This window comes from Geospiza fortis, unplaced genomic scaffold (genome assembly GCF_000277835.1).
Source record: "Geospiza fortis unplaced genomic scaffold, GeoFor_1.0 scaffold27, whole genome shotgun sequence".
NCBI lineage: Eukaryota > Metazoa > Chordata > Aves > Passeriformes > Thraupidae > Geospiza > Geospiza fortis.
Window position 1 is genome coordinate 2,939,138 of NW_005054329.1, and position 19,866 is coordinate 2,959,003.

The 19,866-nt window shown below is 50.2% G+C and overlaps 1 protein-coding gene across 1 annotated transcript in view; it reads right to left on the bottom strand.

Moving 5' to 3' along the window:
* COL5A1 (collagen type V alpha 1 chain) overlaps positions 1-19,866 on the bottom strand; it is a 108,205-nt gene that overhangs the window by 12,437 nt on the left and 75,902 nt on the right. The window contains exons 33-62 of the mRNA XM_031057288.1: positions 18,845-18,889; positions 18,507-18,560; positions 17,463-17,507; positions 16,765-16,818; positions 16,210-16,263; positions 14,227-14,280; positions 12,731-12,838; positions 12,476-12,565; positions 12,167-12,220; positions 11,456-11,563; positions 10,197-10,304; positions 9,213-9,266; positions 8,502-8,555; positions 8,217-8,324; positions 7,353-7,406; positions 7,163-7,270; positions 6,980-7,033; positions 6,549-6,656; positions 5,537-5,590; positions 5,334-5,387; positions 4,973-5,026; positions 4,467-4,520; positions 3,696-3,803; positions 3,257-3,310; positions 3,108-3,161; positions 2,527-2,634; positions 2,024-2,077; positions 1,416-1,451; positions 585-638; positions 1-239 (exon numbers count right to left, since the gene is read on the bottom strand). Of these exons, the coding sequence (XP_030913148.1) occupies positions 1-239; positions 585-638; positions 1,416-1,451; positions 2,024-2,077; positions 2,527-2,634; positions 3,108-3,161; positions 3,257-3,310; positions 3,696-3,803; positions 4,467-4,520; positions 4,973-5,026; positions 5,334-5,387; positions 5,537-5,590; positions 6,549-6,656; positions 6,980-7,033; positions 7,163-7,270; positions 7,353-7,406; positions 8,217-8,324; positions 8,502-8,555; positions 9,213-9,266; positions 10,197-10,304; positions 11,456-11,563; positions 12,167-12,220; positions 12,476-12,565; positions 12,731-12,838; positions 14,227-14,280; positions 16,210-16,263; positions 16,765-16,818; positions 17,463-17,507; positions 18,507-18,560; positions 18,845-18,889 (2,237 nt within the window). The remainder of the gene's footprint in view (positions 240-584; positions 639-1,415; positions 1,452-2,023; positions 2,078-2,526; positions 2,635-3,107; positions 3,162-3,256; positions 3,311-3,695; positions 3,804-4,466; positions 4,521-4,972; positions 5,027-5,333; positions 5,388-5,536; positions 5,591-6,548; positions 6,657-6,979; positions 7,034-7,162; positions 7,271-7,352; positions 7,407-8,216; positions 8,325-8,501; positions 8,556-9,212; positions 9,267-10,196; positions 10,305-11,455; positions 11,564-12,166; positions 12,221-12,475; positions 12,566-12,730; positions 12,839-14,226; positions 14,281-16,209; positions 16,264-16,764; positions 16,819-17,462; positions 17,508-18,506; positions 18,561-18,844; positions 18,890-19,866) is intronic.

Sequence of the window (19,866 nt, forward strand, 5' to 3'; positions counted from 1 at the left end):
CAGAGCTGCAGGTCCTTGCAGGTGCGTGCTGGGTTGTGCTGAGTGCCCAGGGGATGCTTCATCTGCTCGATTTCCAGTTTCAAGGAGTTCAGGGAGCCAAAAATCTCCTCCATGCCATCAGCATAGTCCATGTAGTTGTCAGCATTGCCATCATCCAGCAGCTGGCTGGCATCAATGTTCCTCCTGGTCCTCTTGGCAGCCTGGATGGGCAGGGGCTGGATGACTTCTCCAGGAGGACCCTGATTTTTGGGGGGAAATAAAGGACACAACTTCTCATTCCATTGGGAAAAGGACATGAGAGATGGACAAAGCAGCAACATCCCAAAATACACATTGGACATGGGAAACAGCCATGGATGGGGCTGATAAAACCTCTGGCTTCAACATTTTCCACCTTCCACTGTCCTCTTCCCATCAATAATTCCTCCCTTCCCATCCTTTCTCCCCCAGTGTCTCCAAGAGTTTCCAACCCATTGCTAGGATTGGAAAGGAATTTTTGCCCAGAGATTTTTTCTGCTTCCCAAATTCCAGCACCCATGAGGTCTGAACCTCATTTCATCCTTCACTTTATGGGTTCTACTTACAGGAGGCCCTGGGGGCCCAGGAAGACCTGATTCACCCTTGGGACCTGTGGGACCCTGCATGGAAAAACAAGGGAAAATCAGGAGTCACTCAGGAGAATTCACCTGGCACTTTTATCACATCCCAAACATTATTTTAATTAATGAAACTTCATTTTTTGTCCCTTCAGGCACACAAGAGGAGTCTACCTGTACCCACATCTCAAGAAAATGGTATTTTTGGTTATTTTTGGTGTTTAGGTGAAAGAAAAGATCAAACACCTGGAAGTTACAGTCAGATTTTTCTTATGCTCCCTACAGAATGCAGAAAATGCACAAAATCTTTAACTCTCCCAACCAACCCAACAGTTCTGCAAGTCAAATAAAATCTTCAAATAAAATCTTCAAATTAATAAAACATCGAATTCTGGATGGCGAAAAGACACTAAGAAGTTGCCCAAAAGAGGAATTTTTAGCTGCCTGCACAGCAGGTCTGCACCACGAAGCTCCAGAGTCTCATTTCTCACCGAGTTCTTCACTTTCCAACTTCCCACCTCCCGCTTTTCATGGGCTATTTTTAATCCCCTCCACTCTCCAGCAGCAGCTTTTCTCCTCAGGACTAAGCACTGGATTGCTCCTCCTTGTGATCTCTGCTGCTCTGCTCTTCAGGGAAGCGCAGTTGTGGCACAGAAACCTTCCCCAGTTATCACTGCTGGGCTTAGGCAGCCTGCAAAGGCAGAGTTTGCTAAGCCCTCTCTGCTAATTGCATTCATTTTGCTGATGAGGGGAGGCCCAGCATGTCCTACACTCAATAAAAACCCCTCAGCCTCTTCCTTTAGTTGTGTCCATACTCACTGATGAGCCTTTAGCACCTTTGGGACCAGGTGGACCCTGTGGAGAGACAAATACAGAAAGGAGTCAGCTCATTTCCAAGCAGAGAATTCAGAAAAGAAATTTTTAAAAAATTTATTCCCTTTCTATTTCCATTTTCCCCCATCCACTTCAGCTGGGCGTTGCTTTTCTTTGCCAACAGACAAAAAGCTTTTTGTGGCAGAGCTCCACACTCCTGCCCCAGTGGGGACTGGGGAAGCTGCTGGGAGATTCCTGGAATGTGGGGCTGATCCCACCCCGTGCTCAGGACACCCAGCTGGGCACCCCAGGGTAGCACCGAAAAAGTGATAAAAATCAGAAAAAAAGGGCAAGAAATCCCTGTGGGATTGTGGATATTCCAAAAGAAAGGGGGAGGGAAACAGGGTGGGATGATTTTCCCTGTGCCCATCTCCCAAATCTTCCCACTTCCAGCACTCCTGGAACTCATCCAAGGGTTTTTAAAGGGCTCAGCTAAAAAGCCCCGTTGTGCCAAACATCCTCCTACAGCCAGGGCTGTGCTGGCCATTCCTGGGAGCACCAAAGTGGCTCCTGAGCTCTCCCAAGGAATTCCAATGACATTGGTTGTCACCTACCGGCAATCCTGGGGGCCCTGGAGGTCCAATGGGTCCAGAGGGACCTGTGATACCCTAAAAGATAACAGGAAAATAATATTAATCTGCAATTCTGGCCTTAAATTACACATCCAACCCCTGCTCACAGGGGAGCACCTAGTTTTGGGGGATTCCAGGCCAATCTGGAGCTTTACCTGGTTTCTAGAGCATGGGCAAGGAATCTCTTATCTCATTTAGGCTCACACTTTTAAAAATCAGCCCTTCAGATGAATATTTAATGGCACCATCCCTCCAAGTCTATTCAACTCTTTCATAGGACCCTTGAGAATCTGCTTCCCACTAAAATGGGTCATTTTGGAGCAAATCCACGTTTCACACACAGAATAAACCACATTAATACAGAAAATATCCCTCAAAAACTGCCAAGGATCTGCTGCCAGGGTTGCCCATCTCTGCTGTGCTGCACCTCCTCACGGGTGCAATGCTCCAAAGCACGTTCCAGGAGGGTTTTAGGGAATATTTACCTGCTCTCCTTTGGGTCCTGCTGAGCCCTGGGGCCCTGGGAGGCCTCTGTCACCCTTTTCTCCCTGCTCTCCTGGTGGTCCAATGAGACCAATTAAACCTGGGTGACCCTGGGGGAAAACAGCAGATGTTAATTAGGATTTCTGACTGGAGAGAGCAAAGACATTTCTAGATCCAGCCCCAAATATCTGAGTGAGGTGAGAGGAGTTTGTAGCAATCCCTGGCATGTGGAAGTGGCAGAGTGACCAAAAATAGGAGATTTTTACAGCAGAAAATGCTACAAATATAGAAAGAACCTCTGCACTGGAGCAGCTACTCATTCCCTGGGGTTATATAAATATATATATGGCAGAAAAGTTTATAGGGTGGGGAATTACACCAAAAATGGAGGCTCTGCACCTCCACACTCCCCCACAGCTCCTTGGGGCACACTCAGAGTGGTCCAGCTCTCCTCTGAAGCTGTCACTGGGGCTGGTGACACTCCCCAGCCTTGTCCTGCCAGCTGCAGGACCCCTGGGCAGTGCCATTTGTCCCCCCACACCCCAGCAGGGACCAGGCAATGGGATCCTGAGTGGGTTCTCACCTTCTCCCCTTTAGGACCAGAGTCTCCTTTCAGACCAGGCAAACCCGGAGGGCCCTTTGGGACACAGGGAAAACAAAAGAGGGAATGAATTCATGTCACACTCATTGATCCAGCTCAAAACCTCCTGGAATTGGATGCTCTGGACGTACCATTGGGCCTGGAGGACCATCTGGGCCAGGGGATCCCGGGAGACCTTGTTCACCCTGTAAAAAAAGTGCAATTTCCTCATTGCCAGTGACAGCAGTGCTCCCAGCTGGGAATATTCCGATTATTCACCTGTGCCAGGGCAGGTTTGTCCTGGCTTTTCACAGGTGGCTAAAGCAAAAGGATTTATGTTCCTTCCATGCTGCAATCTCTGCTGGAAAAGGGACTTTGTGGGTCAAGGAAAATCACTCCTGGAGAGTGGCTGAAGACCCAAGACCCAAATGAAGCATGTAGGAGATGATATTCACCATTCCATTACTCCCATGAAATCTGTTGTATCTGCTGTCAGGCATTCCAGCATGGACAGAACACTGGGAAAAGGCACTTTCCAGACAGGTGGGACACAGGAACAAAGCTGAGCTTTCCCAGGCTGGGAATACTCACAACTGGGCCAGGGATCCCACGAAGGCCATCGGGGCCAGGCTTCCCTGGAGCACCTTGGGGACCAATGGGTCCAGTCTTCCCAGGAGGTCCTTCCAAACCAGCTTCGCCCTGGATGAAGAGGCAGGGGGTTGAATTTGTGTTGGATTGTCAGAGGATTTAGTGAGAAGGTGCCAGGATGTCATGGAGTGGCTGCAGATCCGTGCAAAGCACTGGAAATGAAAATTTCTGCTCCTTGATTTTCCTGCTGCTCCCTCCACCTCAGGCACTCTCCAAACTCCTTCACAGTTTCCAGCCTTGCCTGAATTCCAGCAGGAACCACCCTTTGGCTCTGAGCTCTCCTGGGTTCAGGGGCACCCTTCCATCCACCCATCCTCCCTCCCCTGTGCTGCCACAAGGGCATCTGTAATTTCCCATCCCAGCTCCATTTCCCCAGCACTCCCACCCAAACAATCCCAGCCCATGAATGCTGTGTTTGCCCTGGGAAAGGACACGGGGCTCTGCACACCCCATTATTTACAACACATTACCTTGCCAAATATAGCACTTGGATGTTCCAAACCAGGCAAAACATTCCCGTGACCTTACCAAGCCCTAATTGTCTCCACAGAGCTTGTTAAGGGCTGAAACATAAGCTCAGATTTGAGGTCAGTGGCCCCAAATCCAGGCTAATTTGTTGTAACACACAGCAAAATCAACTCCCTGCCTTGGCAGAGGGAGATCCTCTTGGACTAGCAAGGACACAGCACAAGTGAAATCCCATTCAGCTCTCACCTTGGCTCCTTTCTCTCCTTGCCTTCCTTCAGGACCAGCTGGACCAGGAGGGCCCTAAAGAAAGCCCAGAGTAGATGGGAAACACAATTAGATGCTGCTGATCTGCAAGGGTCCGTTGGAATTAGCAAAACGATGCTCCAGCCCCAGGGAAGGAGACAAAATGGAGACAAATATCCCTGAAAAGCTTTTTAAATTAGTTCCTTGCTAAATGAATCCCTGGGTTCTGCCAGCGAGGCAGGAAGAGCAGGAGTAGCTCATCCTTGGGTTTTCTTTGGGTTGTTAAAAAAAAAAATCCAAGGGATTTGCTTGGCAGCTTCCCATCAATTTCCAATAGCTGTGGATGGTGCATCATTTTATTTTTTTTAATTATCACTTTTTTTTTTTCATTATCACATGTTTTACACAGTATTTACACAGCATTTATTGTAGGCTTAGTAACACCATGAGTTTTAAAAAGTTAATGGAAGTGCTTTTGGGAAAATCTTCCCAAAAAAAAACCAACTCACCCTTTTTCCAGGGGGTCCAGAGGGGCCTGGCTCTCCTGTGGGACCAGGGGAACCCTGCAGGGAGAGAGGGGAGGGGAACAAGGCATGAGTGCCCCACCCATGGATGGAGGGATGGATCCATGGATGGATGGATGGATGGATGGATGGATGGATGGATGGATGGATGGATGGATGGATGATGGATGGATGGATGGATGGATGATGGATGGATGATGGATGGATGGATGATGGTTGGAATAAGATCCTCAGTGGGCAATTCTCACTGGGAAATTCTGGTGGGAGTGAGAGGCTCAGTGTCCCTGGAGCTGGCACAGAGCCATGGGCACTGTGGGGAACAGCTCTCATCTCCTCAGGTACTCACAGTCTGTCCAGGTTCACCATCATCACCTTTGTCACCAGGGGGACCGTCTTGACCCTAAAACAGAGGGAAAAAGGAACAAGGAGGTGTTTTTAGGGTGTGAATGGTGCTGAGCAGAGGAAATGCCAGGGGAGCTGTTGGGAATGAGCAGCACAGTTGAGTTTCACCACCCCAGGAGGAGGAAGCTCTGTGAGACCAACACTTACAGCTGGGCCAGGCTCTCCAGGAGGACCAGGGTCACCAGGGAAACCAACTGGACCCTGCAAAGAGAGAAGAATATTCCCAAGTCAGGGATGTTGCACCTGGAGAGCACCAGTGACAACGTGGGGAGCCACCCTATGGAGTAAAACCCCAATTTGTACAACCACAACCCCTCTTTGGAGCTGCAGGGTTTTCACCCCGTCCCAGCCAGTCCAGATCTGCATCCTGGCTACCAGAGCTCCAGAGGCAACGCTGGCACTTCCATCCCAGTCTGTCAGAAATCCTCTGGCTGGGTGACAGCAGAGTCCTCCCAGCTTTGGGAACATGAAGATTGGAAGGTTTTGCTCTGGCAAATGTGTGACATTTTGCCCAGGAGGAGCCTCTCAGAGCATTTAATGACTGAAACACTTCAGCATTCTTCCCCATACAATGTCTGTCGGGTGCTTCACATGATTCCAGGAGCAGCCTGCAACCCATCACAGATATCCCAAATCCCATCTGTTCGGAGGGATGACTAAACTCCCCTGCCTCCTCTGCTTCTTTGTGCCATCTTGTCTTATCTCATCATAAATTTCAAGCTTCAGAGGACCCTGAAAGATCAGCAGAGCTCCACTGGCTCCACCAGAGCTGTAGAAATCAGCAGCAGGGAGCTGGGTGTGCAGGTACAGCTCCCAAACCCAATAAATCTCCTTGATCCTATTTTGGAAGCTCTGCTCTGGTGCAGAAGACCTTGGAAAGCCATAAACACAAAGTGACCCTACTGCAGCTCGTCTCCATGGGGTGAGATTCCTGACAGCCTGCAAAAAGCACTGGTAATTCCAGTATTTCTGGGAAATGTGGTGCAGCAGGGTCCTTCCCTCATCAGCACCCTAAGGAATGGGGCTGAGGTCATGGATCACCAGAGGAACGATTCCATGGCAAGGAAATGAGTCTGAATTTCCACAGATATCTCTGGGAACATCTTTTCATGCAGAAATGTCTGCTGGCAAGGCAGGGAAAGACTGAGGGGGTACTTACAGGGCTGCCTTTGGGGCCATCATCACCTGGTGGGCCTTTGGGGCCAGGTGGACCAGCAGCACCAGAGGGACCTGCTTCCCCCTTTTCACCTCTTTCACCTTTAGGGCCCTGTAAAGGACAAAAAAACTTTTATTATCAAGGAAAAAAAAACCCCAAACATACTGATCTCTAATTATCCTTTAATCAGTTCTGAGCAAAAGAAGCTCTATTTGTGTCTCCAAACACAAGGACATGATTTAACAGTCCCTTCCCACGAGGACTGAGTGGTGTTCATGGTGTTCAGCCGTGGGTAGCCCAGATTTGGTGACTAAACGTGATCCCATAAATACCCAGGAACGTGGCAATGTGTCATCAATACCCAAATCCAGGACAGGGCTGGCTCAGTCCCTGCTGTCCCATCCACATCCACACCTCTCCCAGGGGGCACTCACCGGCAGGCCAACCTCTCCAGGGAGACCAGGCTCACCAGATTCCCCAGGTTCACCCTACACATGGAAAAAAAAGGATGGAAATGTTCACATTTCTGCAGGGGGATGAGTTTTCTGCTGGCACAGCAAAGGCACTGCACGAGTGCTGCAGCAAACTCCTGCTTCAGGCTCCTCAGGGTGCTTTACCTTCTCTCCTACTGCACCAGGGTTTCCTATTCCTCCAGGAGGACCCTGTGGACCGTCTGCTCCTGGTGGCCCAGATGGACCTCTGGGTCCTGGTGGGCCTGGTGGGCCCTGAGAGAAAAGGAGGACAAATTTCAGGTGGGTTTCTCAGAGCAATGTCAGTGGTGAAATAAGAAATTTGGAAGCCCCTTACCATCTGGCCAACATCACCCGTTTCTCCCTTCTCCCCAGGTGGTCCAGGCAGGCCCTGTGGAGGTGCAGAGGATGAATTTTAGCTGGGAACATCTCAGGTGAGCCCCAGCTCTCACCACCCTGAATGTAAGAGCCCAAAAGAGGGATGGGGGACTCCAGGTGGCTCTCCAAAATGCAGTTTGTTGTATCCATGAGTTACAGCAGGCCAGGCTCATGAGTGACAGAGCTGTGCCTACAGCTGTCAGCTCCAGCTGCAGGCAGCCCTGGAGACCCTTTGGGTTTGGTTACAATGCATTACATACTTTTCTTTTTGTTACAATGCATTATAGACTTTTCTTTTGGTTACATTGCATTATAGACTTTCCTTTGCTGAGCATCTTAATACAGCAGAACCAATCTATACCTTAACTATTATCTATAGCCCATCATAACTACTGTAATTACCATATTCATGTTACTGCTCTCCAATCACTAAAAGTCAGTACATTACAGTTTAAGCTAGAAGTTGTTTTTCAGTTTTCTTGCAGTGGAAAATTCTGAGATCTTTTTTCTACTTGCAACATTTGCTGACTTGTTTGCCTGTGCTTTCTACTTGGTAAAAACATCTTCTTGTTTGGGGTGGGTTTATCCTTTGCTCTAAGCCACAAAAACCCCTTCTAACTAACACACCCTTTGCCTCCTTGGTTATCCAGCGAGACTGGCTCAGCAATTCTTCTCTTCTATATCAAAACTTGATTCCATCTCTATTCCTTCATCAGACTCCATATTCAAAAATCTTTCTGCTAAGCACACATATCTGTGAGACTTTCTTGTCAAACTTTCATCCTTCCCAACACCTAAACCCTCCCTGGATGCTGTAAATTACCTGCAAGCCCACAGGGCCAGGGGGGCCAGGGAACCCTCGGGGTCCTTCATCACCTTTCTGACCAAAGAGGCCTTGCTGTCCTCGGGGCCCGGGCTCTCCATCAGCTCCCTGCAAGGACAGGCTCTGATCAGCCCAGCACAGACGTGGGGACACACCAACCCCATCCCACCACCCCCTGCTCGTGTTGGGCAGCAGCAGTGCCAGGCAGGAATCATCCCAGTGCTTCCCAGGAGGATTTTTTTGGGGAAAAAAAAGAGATTTCTGTTAATAGGGGGCAATACTCACAGCTGGGCCAGGCTGACCAATTGGACCCTGGGGACCGGTGGGGCCTGGGGGACCCTGTCACAAAAAAAGAAATGTCAGTGCAAGGAGCAGAGAGACAAATTCACCTGGAAAAGGTGAATTCCTTCAATACAATCTCCATTAAAATTGCATTAATTCCCAAAAGAGAGGTGGGGAACAGGGTCAGGTCTCCCTGGGCACCCCAGCATTCTTCAGACTCCTCCAAACACATTTTTGCTGCAGCAAAGCAATGTCAACACTCAGCCCTGACTCCTGGGTAACTCATGTTCCTTGGGCTCTGGGCAGCACAAACAGGGTGTGGAACTGGAATCACCCCAGAATTACAGGATGGTTTGGGTTGGAAGGGACCTTTAAAAATCACCAGGTCCACCCCTCTGTCATGAGCAAAGACATCTTCAACTAAATCAGAAAGGGAACTTCAGCCAAAAGACCCAACTTTGATGGCAACATTGCTCATGTTTCACAGATATTTCCATGCTAAGTGGGTGATGTGGAAATATCTCAGTGTTCCTGGGAGCTGGAGGCTCCCACTTGAGGCTCTCACTCTTTTTTTTTACATCATGTGGGTATTTGATGAAGCACAGAAGATGAATCAACATTAGAAAACGATATAAATTTAATTTCTATTTCCAGCAAGTCACACAATGAACCAGACTCAAGAGAAGCAGCTACAGCAGAGTCCCCATCACTCACCTGCTCCCCCTTGTCCCCTTTGCTGCCCTTCTGCCCAGGCTCCCCGATCTCACCCTGCCAGGAACAAAGGGACAACATTAATCCATCAATCCATCACCACTTCCACATCTCAGCAGCCCTGAGGGGCTGCATCCTCATCCCAAATCCCACAGGGACTGAATGGGTGAAGAATCCCAGAGATTTGGCCACTCCAGGTGCAGCCAAACCCTTTTCCACCCTACAATTCCTCAGCTGCCAGGCCATCCACGAAGCTGCATCTTGTAGACCCTTTGAGCAGCCACAGGGATTTGTCCCAGCTGATGTTTCCTGGGAATTTTCCACTCCAGAGGGGCTTAATGAGAGAGGGAATTAATTTGGAGAGGCTGAGCATCCGTGGGCAGGCACCTGCTACAGATTTGGTGGAGGCAACCTGGATTTCAGGGAATTTCTGCATCCTGCGGACCCTTTGAGCAGCCACAGAGATTTGTCCAGTGTTTCCTGGGAATTTTTCCCTGGAAGAATTCCCCCTGATGTTTCCTGGGAATTCTCCACTCCACAGGGGCTTAATGAGAAAGGGAATTAATTTGGAGAGGCTGACCATCCGTGGGCAGGCACCTGCTACAGGTTTGGGGGAGCCAACGTGGATTTCAGGGAACTTCTGCATCCTGCAGACCCTTTGAGCAGCCACAGGGATTTGTCTCAGCTGATTTTTCCTGGGAATCCTCCACTGCAGAGTGGCTTAATGAGAGAGGGAATTAATTTGGAGAGGCTGGGCATCCATGGGCAGGCACCTGCTACAGATTAGGGGGAGCCAATGAGGATTTCAGGGGATTTTGCGGCTGGAAGAGCACAGGGAGCCCCATCTGCTGCTGCTCATCCCACGGGATTTTGAGCTCCACAAAATCCCTCCAGCAGCACATCCCACCCGACTGTGGGGTGCACCACGGTGCAAACGCTGCCCAGTTCCATGCCAGAGCGACCCCAGGCAGCAGGAGCTGTCCCCACCTTGTCTCCATCCTCTCCTGGAGGTCCAACAGGACCTGCCGGGCCCGGCAGTCCCACGGGGCCCTGGATGCCATCCCGGCCAGCCGGTCCTTGGGGACCCTTCTCCCCCTGGAAGCAGAAAAACAGGCAGGTCACACCCTCCAACCGAGCCCTTACAGCCCATTAAGGTTTTATTCAGCTGCTAATGACTCCTGGCTGGATGGGCAGGAACAGCAGAGCCGCTTCCAGCTGATATTTCATCTGTGCTCCTTGTCTGAAAGGAGACAAAACTTCTGTCTTGAGGGATAATGAAAAGAACAAGCAAATGTAAGCGGTGAATACCCAGATCACAGCTGCAATTTCACTGCTACAGCAACATAATCTGATTTAATCTGAACCCTCTGCCATCCCTGCCTGGATGACAAACAAGACCCCAAGTAATTTTTACTCCCACGAGCCAGATTTTGCTGATTCTGGTCCTGCTCCCTCCCTGGCTGAGCCCCAGCTAAGGGGGGTTCTCAGGAGGCCCATCCTGAGATTCTGGACAAATAAAACCACCTGAAGCGAATAAAACAATCTCTGTGTCAACATCTACTTGTACTCCTTTGAGCAGGAGTTTTCAATCAAATTTGTTTGCTTACAGGAACTGAACAGTGAATATTTTCCAGTTTCCTCGTCCATGATTGAATCGCGCCTGAATCCTGGGTGCTCTCCTCTAAATAAATTAGATGCCACATAAATTGCCTATTCATCCCTGCCCTGACTGGCACATGGTGCAGGTACTCAGCAGGACAGATGTTCCTAAAACTGATTCACCAGGAAATTCTCGCCTCTGGATCAGCTGCTGGAGTTTCTAACAAAGCAGCAAGCGTGGCTGATAACACTTCTGGTATCAAAGAGCCACCAGCAGAGCAGCCTGACATCACCAAAGCCACCTCTGGTTCTTTCTGCTGATGGGGCTGGCTCAGTTCTCTGCCCACAGGCCTGGCCTTTGGCTGTTTGTCACCAGGAGGTGACACAGGCTGTGGCACCTTTTCAGCCCCCAGGCCTTCTCCTTGCCTGAGGACACATCAGTCCCTGGGGTCACAGCCATGCTTGACAGGGGTGTCACCTGAGCAGCTGACATCCAGTGGTTTGATGTGCTCAAGATGAGAAAAATCCATTCTAACTGAACTTTATATCCTTATTTTTTTATAATTTAAATCTCCACAAGCACCAGTTCCATGCTCAGCTCCCTGCTGCACACATCCCCAACTGTTCACCTTCATACTGGTACTTACTGGAGCTCCCTTTTCACCTGCAGGTCCTGGAGGTCCCTGGGGGCCCGGTCTGCCTGGCAATCCTATAGGGCCAGCTGATCCTGCAGGGCCACGCTCCCCTGGAGAGCCCTGTTGGGAGGAGGAGGAGGAGGAAAGGAGCTTTAATTGCAGTATCAAGCTTCACCATGCCCAGAGAGAAATCCAAGCCCTTCATCCATATTTGTGCATGTTTGATGGGATCACTGCCACGTGAAGAGTTGGTACCACAAGCCTAAGGGCCCCTGCAGATTGGTTTTTTGAATTAAAATCCCTGGAAGGGCTGGATTCTCCTCTGGATGGTGCAGATTGCTCAGCTCCTGGGGACACATAAACAGCCTGGAACAAGAGCATGAGCCACTTCACAGCCAGCAGGGAGGGTTGGATGATGAATGATTCCTTCCAGGAGGACGGCCCTGAGCAGGGATCTCAAGTGGAGACAACTTCCAGAGGCAAAGCAGGTGGATTAGAAACAAAATCCTGGATGTTCTGAACCCCTGCAGTTCCCTCAGCCTGTCACGTACGTCCACAGCTGACCCCACAAATGACTGAGCTGTTACATGCAGGGCTTGTAAAATACAGGAACATGCAGGGAGTCGTCAGGAAAATCAGGATAAAGCCTGGAGCTGTGACTAACCCTGGCCTGGCCCTGCCAAGCTTGTAAATGGTGCTGCCTGCAGGGACAGGGATACTCACGGCTGGGCCTGGAGGGCCTGGAGGACCTTCGTTGCCTTTCAGCCCTGGAGAACCCTGGAGGAAGGAAAACAAAGTCAGCTGGGGAGGTGGACAAGTGGAGCAGCTGGGAATTCAACAACTGGAGCAGCTGGGAATTCAACAACTGGAGCAGCTGGGAATTCATAACAGGAGAAGCTGGGAATTCACAACAGGAGGAGTTGGGAATTCAACAACTGGAGCATGGGAATTCAACAACCCCAGTGCTTCTGAATTCACAACAGGAGCAACTGGGAGTTCTCCAGCTGGAGGAACCAAACAGATTCTACTCACAATGGGGCCGGGGAGGCCTCGTTCGCCAGGGAACCCTCTCAGTCCAGGGGGACCATCCTTCCCTGGGAGGCCAGCAGGACCAGGATCCCCCTGCAAGACAAGGAGAAAGAGCTGAGGGTCTGCTCATTGCATGGAGGCCCAGCTCATCTCCTCAGCCTCCAGCTAGGACGAGGCAGGAGCTCCATTTCTTTTCTGAATCATCCTCTCCACATCTGGGGAGGGATGGGCAGCAAGGAGGTGGATTCCAGTGCCTACCTTGGTCCCTTCTTTTCCAGTGAGGCCAGGGAGGCCTTGTTCACCTGGGGGGCCTGGAGGGCCTGGGTGGCCTCGCTCACCCATGGGCCCAGTCTCACCAGTTGGACCCTGGAAAAAACCAGTCAGAGAAAACGGGGTGGGTATGGGCAGAACAGCTGAGGAAGGAAAAAGTGCAGGGTGGGATGGAAGAGGTGCCTTCAGTGCCACCGGCAATCCCTGGAGACATTCCCCTTCTGGCATCTGTCCTGGAAGTGGCCAACATCACCCTCAGCAGACTGGGGGCACTGGGAACCCCTGGAGTGAGCCCAGATTTCACCCAAACGAGATGTCACCACCACAACTATTATGCTTAGCTTTCCCTTTTTAATTGAAAACTTCCCAAGCACTCTCCAAGGCTGCTGATTCCTGCTCGGATGGGGCATAAATAATGCATGAGGCTCGCTCTGCCTGGCAATTACCGGCTGCCTCCCTGCCCTCCGAGGGCACTCAGGGTGACAAGTGTCACACAGGGCTCCCCGGGGGCTCCTTTTTTAGGAGGACAAAAGCCACATGCACAAAGCCACGGCGTCCCTGCCCTCTTGGTGGCTTTGGGGACAGGGCTGTAACTCATGTCCTGCTGCAGGGAGGGCGCTTAGAGCACGCAGAGCTCACTCAGCAGCCACAGATCACAGCAACTGCACCCAGCAGAGCCCCACCAAATTGCCACCGAGCCTAATTTGCACTTGAGAAGACAGACACAGCCATCAGGGGATTGCCCCTAATCAGGGAATTTACAAATCAGGGACTTTATGGTGTCATTAAAGAGGACAAATTAATTGCTTTCTAATTAAAGAGCTGCTCCCCAGCAGCTCAGGGAAGAAGGCTCGACCCAAAGCCAGTCCTAAGCTCAGTGCAGGCTCACTGAAAGTTGTGCTCGTTCGAGGTGACTGAAAGCAAACCAGCCCAGCTCTGACAGAACCTGGCAGCCCTTCAGATGAAAGAGGGATGATTTTCCTCGCAGTGACACAGAAGAGCACTCTGGCATCACGTTTGCTCTGCCCTGACCACCAGCAGCTGCTCAGCCCTTGGAGATCTCATTTAACTCCCTGGCTGCTGCAGGGCTTTGAGCTGGGATGTGGTTTTTGAGATGTTTTGTGCTTTTCAGCTGGGTTGTGTTGTTTAGCTGGGTTGTGTTTTTCAGCTGGGTTGTCTTTTTCAGCTGTTTTCTCACCCTACACCGGTTTTACACCAGGGTGGTTGTGCTGAGCTCACAGGAGCCGTCACATTTACGTTTTTCTAAACCCCATCCCAACCCCAGCTCACAGGAACCACCTCATTTACGTTTTTCTAAACCCCATCCCAACCCCTCAGCAAGGTGAGCTGGGGCCATGGTGGGGATTTCACATCTGCCTCAGGAATTTCAAATCCACCTGACAAGGCTTTGCTTTCCCTGGAAAAGGAGTCCCTGCTGCACAACCAGTAATGACCGCTTGCAGGGGTGAGCATTTGCTTCTTACCTGAGGCCCTACAACACCAGGGGGGCCTGGAGGGCCAGTCTTGCCTTGGAAACCCTGTTAGAGAAAGGGAAAATACAAAGAGGTGACATTTCTGTGAGGGTCACACTGCCACCAGCTCTTCCTCCCCCTGACCAGGGTGGGCACCCGAAGGAAAATGAAATAAAAAATCAAACAGAAAGTGGGAAAAATGTCCTTGTGCATTTATGAAGGGTGAAACAGAGGAAGAAGAAGGGATTCTCAAAGCTCAGCCCTGCTGTTTGGATGGAGCTGCTGTGCTTTGGCCATATAGATGTATATCTATAAAAATCTGTTCCGCTCATAAAACCATGGAGGAAATGGCAATTAAAAACGCCATTAATGGCTATTAAATGGCTCTTAAAATCAGTGTGAATTTCTTCATGCTGAGCAGCTCTTAAAAGCTGTTTCCCTTCTCCTGCTCCCCATTCTGGTGCTGGTTTAGGCTGGGTTCTGTCTCAGCTCAGCTCCCAGAAGCTCAGGGGCAGCTTAACCCACGGGGGCTGAGTGAAGTTTTATCTCCTCCATCAACATTTGCTGAAAGGAAGCACAGCCCCGTTTGTCTGCAGAGGCTGACGAGCAGGGAAGTCTCCCTGACAGCTCCTTCCAATGGCATTTTGAAGAGTGACAACGAGGAACTCTCACCACTGCAATTGTTTGGCTCTCCCAGGCTACTCCTTAAAAAGCACATTAATTATGGTTGTTACTCCAGCCTGCAGACAAGCTTGAGGAATGGCATTTAGGGCACACGGGCTATTCTCTGCTTGCCACAAAAGAGGATCAGATAAATCCCATGCCAACGCTAGCCTGTCATGCTTAAATAACTCCTCCATGCTGTTCTGGCTGCCTGCAGATCAGAAAATATCCTGTCAATGATGGGGAAATGGCAAAATATCCTTGGGAAATGAAGGTGCAATTTAAGCTCTTATCACAGACAAATATTTAGATCATTTCTGTGCAGGACTTTCCTTATTAACCTGAAGAAAGGGCTTTCCTTTTGTACTCTTTGAGCCTTGGGCACAGAGGCTTTAGAATCTGCCACGGTTTTTTTAAAGCCAATCTTTGCAAATCTAATATGGCCAAATATCTCAGCATGGCTGTTTGCTGCTGAATGGGAACTTCAATAAAAGGAAGTGTTTGACACAGAGATTTCAATCTTGCACAAAGATGCACCAGGCTACTGATGTAGAAAGAGCACTTAATTCATTTTTTTTTTTTTTTTGCTTCTCTCCTTGCATTTTGGCAATGTGAGGGGGAAAAGGGACAAAAAGGGGACTTCTGCCTGGGTGTGCAGGGCAAAGTGATCTCTGCAAGGTGGATTAAGGCACAGGTTAACAGAGATTCTCTTTCCTGGGAGAGGCAAATTAAGGAAAGCAATTAGGAAGAGCTTTCAGACCCCAAAACAATTAAAAGACCATTCTCCATTCACTCCTGCAGACTTGGAGGTTGATGCTTCTGATTGCATTCTCAGAAGCTGCTGACAGCAGGTGCTGTCAAAGCTCTTATTGCTCCCTCCACCTTGGATGTCATGGAAAACTCAAGGAAGACTCAATGTCAGGCTCTGGCAGGTGAAAACTCTTCACCTTTAAGTTAATCCTGACCTGAGGACTTGGCTCAAAAATACCTCAAATCCCCCTTGTCTTAAAACCAGCCCTGTGGCATGTAAATAAATATCTGGTGCTGGGCTGAGCAGTGTTTGCTCTGCCTTGCTTAGCAAATGCCAGGCAAGCTAATTAAATTGTCTGATAAGCTGAGGAGGAAAAATGCATCATGGGCAAAACCTTTTTAATGCTCATTTTGCTGGGGAAGGCAGTGGGGAGAAATGGGCTGCTTCCCACAGAGACAGACCCTCAGGGACCCCAAACCACCCAAGCTGGGGCTGCATCTCCCCAGCAGCACAGGAGGCTTTGGAGAGCCCAAAATGAGCCTCTGGAGTGATGACCAGCCCACGGTTTTTTGGCTACTCACAGTTTCTCCTCTCTGTCCAGGGTGCCCAGGCAATCCATCCTTCCCAGGAGGACCCTGTGGGAGGAAAGCAGCATCACCAAGTGCTTGGCAATAAAACTGTGCCAAACATTGAATCAGCCCTGCTTGCCCAAGCTCCCAGCTATTTCACTGGGAAATGGAGCTGCAGACCCTAAAAGCTGCACCCCTTTCCTCCCCACACATCTTCCAAAGGATTTATCTCACAGGAGCTGCTCACCACACTCAGGAAATCATTTCTGAACTCCCCCCAAGTGTGCACCAACTGCAGGGACAGCAGTGCTGTACTGTCCTCCACGTCCACAGAGGGAAAATAAAGCACAGAACAGCCACAAAAGATCCCAGAGATCCTGAGTCAGTAGGAAATGAACATTTATAATCAGCTGCAATTGACTTGGCTATTTAAAATCCAAAACCATGGGGCTGTTATCAGCATGTCTCAGTGATGCCTTTTCTCGGGAATTTGTCAGGGAATCAGCTCAGGCTGGGTGGGAAAGGCTGGATTATCCCTCTGGATGTCCCAGGAATTGAGTTACTTACAGGGGGGCCTTTTGGTCCAGGAAATCCTGTGGGTCCTTGAGGCCCTGGTGGTCCCTGGGATGAGAGACAAGGCAGAGAAGTTGGTTAAGGAACCTGCAGCACTTGATATGAAATATTACAGATGTTACCTCTGTGTGAGCAGCAGGTAAGCACAAAGGTCTGGAAAGGCAAATGCTGGGTGCTTGTGTAGAAAAAATTACAAATAGAACAAAACTCAGTGGGGAAAAAAAAAGAACCAGAATTGAGGCTAAAATCATGAAAGTCCCATTGTCTGAGGATTTCCTACCTGACTGTGATCTGGAGAAAGCAGCAGGAGGTCCCAGAGAACAACATCCCCCAGAAAGTGCCTGGGATTCTGGCACTGCAGTCACCCAGGGGTGATTTGTCCCCTCTCCCATGAGTGATGCTTCCAATGGACACCCAAAGTCCCACCTGGGCCTGCCCTGGAGAGCTCAGACAGGACCTAAGGCCTGCAGGTGCCTTGGGGGACCTCTCTCCACACCAGCACCTTTCACCTGGCATTTCTAACCAGAATTTTCCTTTTTTTTCCTTTTGCTGAGCTTCACCCTGGCTCCTGCCCACTCCTCTCTGCTAACAGGGCACCCAGGAGGACCCACCTTGCCAAAAACCCGCCAGCCCTGCAAGCCCATCTCCTCTGCCAGAGTCTGAATCCTGCTGGACCCCTCAGCTCATCTTACCCTTTCTCCAGGAGGACCAGGGGGGCCATCACCACCAGAGTTGCCCTTTTAGGAAGAAGGAAAACGAGAGAGCATTTAAAAAAATATCAAAATTAACATCACGGCTTTCTGTGTGCCAAGGCTTCAGATGGCACCAAGCCCACGGTGACACCACACCCCAGCAACTCCCCCAGGCCTCTCTAATAATAATAATTCTGTGGCAGGAACAGCAGCCAGTGACAAATGAGCAGCTGCTTGTTCCCCCCACATCCCCTGATAAAAATCCTGGGGAGACTGGGATATTTCCACCACACAGTGGGCTCCCTCAGGGAGATAAATGCCACCCTGAAGAGGAGGGATTTATCCAAAATTTGTGCCAAACAAAGCCCAGAGATTTGTTTGTAAACAGAAGTTTTGTTTCCATCCAGCCTGGTGATCAGTGCTCAGGTAATCAGTCAGTGCCTCAGGGTTGGTTTGGAGAAAAATCCCAAATTTTGCTTGGTGGCCAATCCTGGCTCAGCAGTGGGAAGGCAAAAATGGCTCCAAAAATGGCTCTCAGGGGGTTTAAACTCTATTTAAACCCCAAAAACGAGGGGTTGAGGAGGTTTAGGGGCTGTGGGGTTGTGCTGGTGGTGAGGTTGTGTTGGTCTCCAGTCTGGGAGTGCCCTCAAAGTCCTGCTGGCTCCGGGGCCAGCACATTTACAGATCCTGGGCACATAATCTGCAGCTGGGTCATTGAGAATGAGCCTCAGGAGGGCTCAGCTTTCCCAACCCAATGGAAAAGGAAAGGAGGGAGATGGAGGCTGATGGACCAGCTGCTCTCCACACCAACCCTGCCTGGGACACGACCCCAAAGGCTCACACACAGCCCCAGGACCTCTCTGCTCCTCATCTGCCACGAAAAACTCAGCAGCAGGTTCACCTCCACCTCCTGATTCTTGTATTTATGTGAATTTACAGCCCTTGGGCAGGGCTGGACAGTGATCCCAGACACCATCTGCTCTCTGAGGGAATGAATCTCTCCAGCAGCAGCATCTGAAATCCTTTAAAACCCCCAGGCCTTACCTTTGGGCCAGGCTTTCCCGTGCTTCCCCTGGGGCCTCTTTCCCCACGTGGACCCTTGAAAAGACACAAAAAGTGACATTTGAGGCCTTTCTGAGCTGCGTGGGGTCAACAAATCATCCCAGCAGCAGCAGCAGCAGCAAGGGCTGACAGGAAAGTCAGCAGAAAGATTTAAACCACGTTCAGTGGTGACACCCAGCCCCAAATCTGTGTCCCCCTGGCTCAGCTGCAGCTGCTGAAAGCCAAATTCCCCCCTCAGTGAGGACACAAAGCCCATGCCAGGTTCTCTTTGGCCAGGACAAGGCTTTGAAGGGCACAAGGATGAAGAGCTGGCTGCTCACCGTGGGACCACGCTGCCCCCTCGGACCTGGCTTGCCAGGAGTGCCCTGGAATGGAAAAGGAGAAGGGATTAGGAACCCACAGCAGAGCCTGTCACACACACACAGCCCCAGGACCTCTCTGCCCCTCATCTGCCACGAAAAACTCAGCAGCAGGTTCACCTCCACCTCCTGATTCTTGCATTTATTCGGATTTATACCACTTGGGCAGGTCTGGACAGTGATCCCAGACACCATCTGCTCTCTGAGGGAATGAATCTCTCCAGGAGCAGAAAAGGACTAAAAGTCCTTTTAAAAAAAGTCATTTAAAAAAAAGTCCTTTAAAAAAAGGACTAAAAAGTCCTTTAAAACCCCAAAATGCTTTCAAAGATGAGGCCACCCCCTCAGAATCCCAAAAACCCAATGAAAACCTCTTCAGCTCCACCATCCAACACCTGTAACCCCTTTTTCCCCATTGATCTCTGCTCCTGATGTGGGGCAGGGTCCTCACCCCGTGCTCCAGGGCTTACTGTGGGGTTTGGAAGGTGTGACACAGATTCCTGCACCCAGGCCAATTAGGCTGCCCTACATTTTCCCGAATCTTCCCTAACTCGGAGCTAAACAAGGAATTCCAGGCGCTGTTTGGCAGCAGCTCATGAGATCTGACAGCTGCACTCGGCTCCCTGGGATAAATCCTGCCATGGAAAAGGCACAGCCTGCTGCAAATAAACCTGGCAGCACATTAAGCTGAGCCTAAAGGCAAAGGAATGGCCTAAGAGATCAGTTTTGGCTGGTGTCAAGTGGCCAAAAAACACCACAGGGAGGTTTGACTTTGCCCTGGGGACCTGCAGCCTGTGCATGGCACCAACCACCTCGAAAGGAAAGGAAACCTTGATTCCCTGGGTGCTTAAAATATCCCTTTGCCATTTTCTGCCCCAAATCCATCACCTCAGAGCCTGCTCAGCTCTGACACTCATTAACCAGCAGAACATAAAACAGGAGCTGCAAAACTTTCCCATCAACTTTCCTGCTCCTGCTAAAATTAG